This window comes from Macrobrachium rosenbergii, chromosome 3 (assembly GCF_040412425.1).
Source record: "Macrobrachium rosenbergii isolate ZJJX-2024 chromosome 3, ASM4041242v1, whole genome shotgun sequence".
NCBI lineage: Eukaryota > Metazoa > Arthropoda > Malacostraca > Decapoda > Palaemonidae > Macrobrachium > Macrobrachium rosenbergii.
This window is the reverse complement of record NC_089743.1, coordinates 90558903-90566564: the sequence shown is the minus strand read 5'-3', so window position 1 is coordinate 90566564 and position 7662 is coordinate 90558903. Positions and strand designations below refer to the sequence as shown.

Here is a 7662-nt window from a genome sequence, read left to right as displayed (position 1 = left end):
GCAGATAATGATGATTTCAGAACTTTCCCCATAGGAATCCTCTCCAGTAATCTGTCAGGTAACTCGAAGAAGAAGAAGAAGAAGAAGGGGAAGAAGAAGAAGAACAGCATCTTTTGTTCCCCAGTGATCTTTTCCTAGCATGCTTTAATTTTACGATCACCTTAATGACTTAATCTCTTCTAATAGTAGGTTATTCAGAGGGCCTGGGGCATTGCACGACCACTGAATAAGAGAGATCGAATTTCTCCTCAGAAAGAAACCTGGACATCGGCGTAATTTAGCTGTGTCTAAAGTTATCTTTACTAAAGCGTTTTTGTCCAAGAAAAAGCTCTTAGGATCTTGGTTGCTGATGTTCAGCAACTTCGGACATTTAGGAATTTTTAGTTCTTTAATGCCCACATCGCACAGACATAAAAAGGAGGGTATATTGGCATTAAAGAAGTCAAGTAAATGGACGGATATTTGTTGACGATTTTACCTACAATAATAACTATTACTGAGTACACAAAAATCCTTAAATGCCCATAATACTCCATCTTCACTCATTTGCAATCATCTCTCTCTCTCACTATATATATATATATATATATATATATATATATATATATATATATATATATATATATATATATATATATATATATAATATAAATATGGCAGCATAATGGTATGTTACTGATGATATCGATCAGTTCTTCCGCAAGAGAGCAACGATAATTTTCCCCTCTCATCTTTTGCTTTCAAGGCAATGCAATAACAGACCATAACGCCAGCAAATCTAAAAAAATGGAGATACGTCTCGTTATGCACAAGTGCATTATTACTTGCAGAACACACGAGAAAGCATCCCCTCAAACGTGATACGATCATTTTTAGCTATGACTGCCATTAGGCATGGACTACTTTCGCATGATTTATTTACAGACAGCACGGCAAGCAATTTCACTCGTAATTCTACCGTAATTTTGTCTTTTACGCCCACGGATCATGTCTCAAGTCAACAGCGGAAAATACTCCTCACAGCTACACTTAGCGACAACATCTTACTGGCCGGGGGTGCAACGTTACCTGACGTCACGTTTGCAGGACGCTTCGTGATTGGGTGACACGGCGTGACGTCACGGCGTCAACAAAAGCCGGCCACAAAACTAGGTTATCGAGTCAAAGTTCAGCGGAGTTGTTGGCTTTAGTTAGTTATTTATAATAAACGGAGGATTTGAAGCAGTTCCAGAGATTCATTTAACCAGCGAAAGATTCTTCGTATGCTCAAATGCAAGCGACAGCGACGTGTTTTTGCATTTCTCGAAGGAGGAGCTCTGGCAAAGACGGAAAAGACAGGCGCCTTCCCGACCAAACGAGTCTGACCTTGATACTGCCTCCGGAGCTTTCGAGGGGGAAGGGGGGAGGAGGTGGTTTAGAGTATGCTCCTAACCTACAACTACCTCTAACTACCCGAGGCTCAGAAGTTATATATACGTGACGTATTTCCTCCCAGAGCCCAGTCCACCATCATCTGCCTTGCCATCCTGATAATACGACCCCGCGCAGCTGTTTCGGAACACTTGCGTCATTTGTGCTGCGTATCGGATAATCCTTCACTACTGAGAGCAAAAAGATGGTGAGTTGATTTGATGAACGGAAGTTGTGGATAAAATTTTACAGAATGTGAAACATCTGATGTGATATGAGATCGTACACGTACATAGGCCCACATGGTTACTTGATGTGTCAGTGATTACGTGCTTCTTATGATACGTGAATGTAATGAGAAGCATACATGTTTTGACGTGTAGATGCGTACAAACATACAATGGTCTCATATATCTTTACGACTATCTTTTTTTTTTTTTGTACGCTTGACCATGTATGGATACGATGATCGTTTGTGCCTAATTTTTATGATTGTATGCGTAACTACAAGTGATATAATATATATAATATATATATATATATATATATATATATATATATATATATATATATATATATATATATATATGTGTGTGTGTGTGTGTGTGTGTTGTGTGTGTTTGTGCACATTACATGTTAAAACATGTATGCTATATATACATACGCACATGTTCACACACACACACACACACACATATATATATATATATATATATATATATATATATATATATATATATATATATATATATAGAGAGAGAGAGAGAGAGAGAGAGAGAGGAGAGAGAGAGAGAGAGAGAGAGAGAGAGATGTTTATCTATTCATATAAACACGCACACACATATGTGTATTAATGTGTAGTTGTGTGCGTTTGTGTGCACGTATGTATGTATGGATCTCTCTCTCTCTCTCTCCTCTCTCTCTCTCTCTCTCTCTCTCTCTCTACAATTAAGTATATATACATATATGTATTATATATCCATACATAGACACACACACGCACTCAAACACGCACACATACATGTTTGTGCGTGTGTGTTTGTATATGGATATATGTATACATATATATTTGTGTGTGTGTTTGTGTGTGTATATAGAGAGAAACATATAGATCTTTGCATACACTCATATATGCATATATTTATAAGTAGATATAAGTGTATACATGTATACATGTAAACATATATACATGTATCCATATGTATGTATGTATATTTATGTAGACAGAGAGGAATATGTTTATCTAAACACAAACACACATTGATTAGCTCAATGCAAGATATTCACTGCTCAACGAATTTATTCCGGCTACCGAGAAATTTACAGTCAGTAAGGAATTCCAGAAATTCAGTCTGGGAACCGAATCAGTCGACCTCACTTACCTGTCTGACACGTTGCTTTTGTCAGTAAATCATTTGATTGTATCATACATGACTACAGTGTTTCACAAGGCTGAAGAATGTTAGTAGACCAAAAAAATGAACACAAGCATTACAGAGGAACACTTGTCTATATTTGAACAACGAAAATCTGAAAAAAACTCTGTTCGCTAATGGGGGTGAATAGTATTGTGTAGGCCAGTAACATCACTGCAGAACACAATATGGCTGTTACTGACTGAAACGCATTGTGGAGTCTCAGAATCTCTAGCACTGAGGTCAAACAAGGGTCACTGGTCTGGGAAAATTAGTTGCGCTCGTGACCGGGAGGTCATTGCCTCCGTGAAAGATCCCGGAAGTAAGGGTCCGAGTAAAAAGATAATAGGTAAAAAAAAATCTAGGTTACAAGGAAGACATAATGTGAAATAAGCCAAGGAAAATGAACAACAAAAGGCAAAAGTATCCAAATTGAAAGGAGAGACGGAATATGTACGTCTAAATTTGAAGAAGTATTGTTGATGGAATGTCGGTGTCCATTTACTGTTCCCTTTTCTCGCTACAATGTGGTTCGGATTCCACAATAAGCTGTAGGCCCCGTTGCTAGGTAACCAATTGGTTCTTAGCCACGTAAAATAAATCTAATCCTTCGGGCCAGCCCTAGGAGAGCTGTTAATCAGCTCAGTGGTCTGGTTAAACTAAGGTATACTTAACTCTTCCCCAAAATAAGTTAGAGTTTTTATAACTACTTTCGTTTTATTTGCGTATTACAGTTAGCATTTTAATCGATGTACTCATTTTATGTATCAGTTCACTGTACTCAGCACCTGGCTGAGTACAGTAGTATGGATTGTTAATGAGTCCAAGTGTAATGAATGCCTTGGGGGATAGAGTTGACCTGTTTAATGACTCCCGTATGCCTGGGCGGGCGCGGGGTGGGGGGGTGGGGGGGGATAACCTCGTAGAGGCCTCCCCCTCCAACTCCCCCAGGGATTTTGTCACTATTTTTTATGTAGGTCTATTACAGCAACGATGGCTGATCCAACTTTGGAATTGGACAAAAGGTATCGAATCGAGTACGAACAGCTGCTCCTTGGGAATGAGAGAGAGAGAGAGAGAGAGAACATTTCAAGTCCTCAAATACTGTTCTTTATTTTCCTATTTGTTTCATGAAAGTATTTGTCACCAGTGGTTTATAAATCTTATATCAGAGCTAGCATAAAGAACTTCCCTGAGAGAGAGAGAGAGAGAGAGAGAGAGAGAGAGAACATTTCAAGTCGTCAAGTATTGTTCTTAATTTCTTGAGTTTTCTCGTGAAAGTATTTGATACCAATGGTTTATAAATATAAAATATCTATTTTTTCTATTAGAGCTAGCGTAAAGTTCTTACACGAGAGAGAGAGAGAGAGAGAGAGAGAGAGAGAGAGAGAGAGAGAGAGAGAGAGAGATATTCAGTTTTCAAGTCAGAATCTTAATTCATGTTTTACATGGAAGCACAATCCTGAACATATATAAATATGATATTACCATTCCACTATGGCGACTATCATAATCATCATGTTGTTGTTGCTGATAATAGTAGCAGTATTAGTAGTAGTAGTTATTGTAGTAGCAGTAGTAGTAGCAGTTGTTGTTGTTGTTGTTGTTCTTCTTCTTCTTCCCCTTTTCTCTGGTTTTAAAAACTCAGTAGGAGAGTGTCTTGGGCTGGTGATTATATTTCCCCGGATATATTTCACCTTGATGTACTTTTCAAGGTCACAGGTCAATTCAGTTTTTGAGATACACACGTATACATGCGTTCATGTATCCTTTATTCATGTCAACGCTTGTTCTTAAGATTTGCATGCGTAATGGATACATTTATATTCAATGAAAAACATTTGCAACAAGAATTTTAATGTTTTAATACTTTTTGTGAAAACTTCAGAATTTGATTGTTATAATACTTATTAAAAACTTAAGAATTGTATTGTTATAATACTTTTTATGGAAACTTCAGAATTTGATTGTTATAATACTTTTTATGAGAACTTAAGAATTTTATTGTTATAATACTTTTTGTGAAAACTTCAGAACGTTATTGTTATAATACTTTTTATGAAAACTCAAGAATTTTATTGGTATAATGCTTTTTATGAAAACTTTTTATCGACACGACGCAAGATAATTTCCATGCAGTCGAATCAGTTTCTTGAGATTAGGACTTTCTTATGGTTAGAAAGATCCATGAAATGAATAATTATCATAGAAACTCTCAGCATAAGGGTCAACTGTAAACAGGAGGAATTAATGCCTCATAAGATAATATTGTTGGAAATGCCACTGATAGGCAAGATGAAAATGCGAAATACGATTAAACATGGATCTTGCCAATACTTGGGTATGTAATTATTAAATATTTACAACGCTCAAAATACTTGAAATCCCAAGTTTATACATTGAATATACGAGCGCATACGTGTAGGAGTATGTGATAAGTATATGAACAGAGAGGAGAAGACACACACATATATACATATATGTATACAATATATATATATATATATATATATATATATATATATATATATATATATATATATATATATATATATATATATATATATATATATATATATATATAGAGAGAGAGAGAGAGAGAGAGAGAGAGAGAGAGAGAGAGAGAGAGAGAGCACTTTTATGTACAATTGCAGATGTGTACCTCGTTTATTGTAGAGAGAAATTAGTAGGCCTAAAAATATTGGAGGAAGCCAGTGACAAGGTTATGCATTCCATATACTGTATAATGAGGTTACCTTGTATTGCAGCCACTCCCAAGTCACCCTTGAGTACGGCGTACAGCGCCACTGTCTTCTGGCAGATTATCTAAAGCTAAGTTAAAAGTTAAAGTCCTCCTGGGTCTCTGTAGGCTCATAGAGCAGGCGCTGATCTCCTGTTTCTTAGGCCGACAGCCAGTGGGGACAGGCTAAGGGATGTCCAGTCGTAAGAAAGGGTGCACTTGTGGCCGCGGCAACAAGATTTTACGTTTGTGTAAGCTGCACTCGCCTCCTTCGTGACTATCTTATCTTGCGGCTGAAGGAACTGATTGCGCCTAAAGGTTGGAGTGCGTGGTTAGGGAAATACCGGTCCCCATATGTCTTGCTTAGGCGTGCTCACTAGAGGCCTATGAGATGTGGACGCTGGTGTGGAAAGAACAATCATCATAACATGCTGAGAAGTGATGCTGTATGGAGCTGATTCCATACCTCAAACTTTTGATAGCCTATGGCTATTTTTTTAGCGGGGGGGTTGGGGGGGGGGCGAATTTGTCCCTGTGGAAAGGCACCTGGATACAGCACAAACAGAACTGAAACCGTTATTCAGAGGGAATTGTCAAATACATTACTTTATACCAAATGACAAAAATATGACTTTCAGTAATTTTTCAGACAGGCAAAATTAAGGTTGAATTCAATCACGACAGGTAAGACCTGAATCATATCCGTGGCTGAGTCTGTTAATAAAATGCAGGCTGAAGTAAACCTTTTCAGAGTATCCCCGTTTCTCTTGCCGCTTCTGGATTCTACAGAACCTGTTTGTTCTTGTGTTGAGTGAATCCATAAGACTCCACTCACCTCGATTGCTCTGACCTCAAAGACTGTTTCAACTAGATTCCACTCACCTCGATTGCTCTGACCTCCAAGACTCTTTCAACTAGATTTTTTTCATGAGGCAAGTTACATCATTACTACCCTCTCTATCCCTACGACTGTCTGTCTGTATATATATTTTTTCTCTCAATGATTTCCATGCTGTTTTTCACAGACGTTCTGGTAATGTGGCAATCTGTTATGACTTGGTCTCATGAACCTGAGGAATTGTGTTTTGGTTAATCATCCTTTGTCTTACATTTAGCTGGGAATTTTTGGGTTTCAGGTTTTCTTTAAATGTTTTAAATAGCGTTTCAATGATCATAGGAGCGGGGAAGTCTGGCAAGGAATAGGGAATGAAAACAGCAAAGCGCTTCCTATGGTTGATTTAATTAACTTTTATTAATGTGTTTGGCAGTGGAAAGTCTAATAGGCTTTGCATATGGTAGCTAATTTCCAAAGCAAGGGAAAGAAGTTATAATACTTGAATTTCTGAGTGTCATTTCACATTGAAAAAAGTAGTGCTAACTTCACAGTTTAGAACCCGAAGAATTATAAGACCTTGGTCTGTCTCATTACTTCCTTTAGGTTTTGTATCTTCTTAGTAAAATTTTAGATAGTGTTTCCTGTAAAAGTCAAAGCATATTCAATTTATTTTTAAAAATTTCAATCAGTTCATATTCACTCTGATACCAGAAATATCAAGCAAGAAAATGAAACTAAATCTAGAAAAGAAAACGTTCACAGGTCACGAGAAACAAAATCAAAATTAAGATAATGAAAAACATGATAAAAAAATCTGAAATAAAAAAAATATTAGGAATAAGTACTGAACACAAACGAACAAGATTAAGAGAGAGTCATAGATTTCACTGAGGAAACATATGGACCATATTCATTCTTATTTTGATAAGTTCAAAATCATATATGGAACTGGATACCTAATTCCCAGGCCCGATGAAAAGAAGAAAAAAAGTTGAAGTGAAATCAGAAGGAGTTGTTTAATCACGAAAGAAAAGACAGAACTTTCTGCCTTTTGAATTATGGAACCAATGTTGTCCAGGCAAATAAAGCAATAGGTTGTTTTCTGCCTTGAACACGTTTGCTAAAGCAAAAATTGTGTCCAGTTACTATTTGCTGAAGATTAAGAAACCGAACACCAAAGTTGTAGGTAAAAACCCAAGCTCAGACATATTGACATTCATGAGTGATATGGATTTTGATATGCCCTGCTAATACTACCACTT

At 36.9% G+C, this 7662-nt stretch overlaps 1 protein-coding gene across 1 annotated transcript in view; it reads left to right on the top strand.

Annotated features, from left to right (window-relative positions):
- The first annotated feature begins 1482 nt into the window (after window positions 1-1482).
- LOC136828747 (uncharacterized) overlaps window positions 1483-7662 on the top strand; it is a 25190-nt gene continuing 19010 nt past the window's right edge. The window contains exon 1 of the mRNA XM_067086965.1: window positions 1483-1618. Within this exon, the coding sequence (XP_066943066.1) occupies window positions 1616-1618 (3 nt within the window). The 5' untranslated portion in view covers window positions 1483-1615. The remainder of the gene's footprint in view (window positions 1619-7662) is intronic.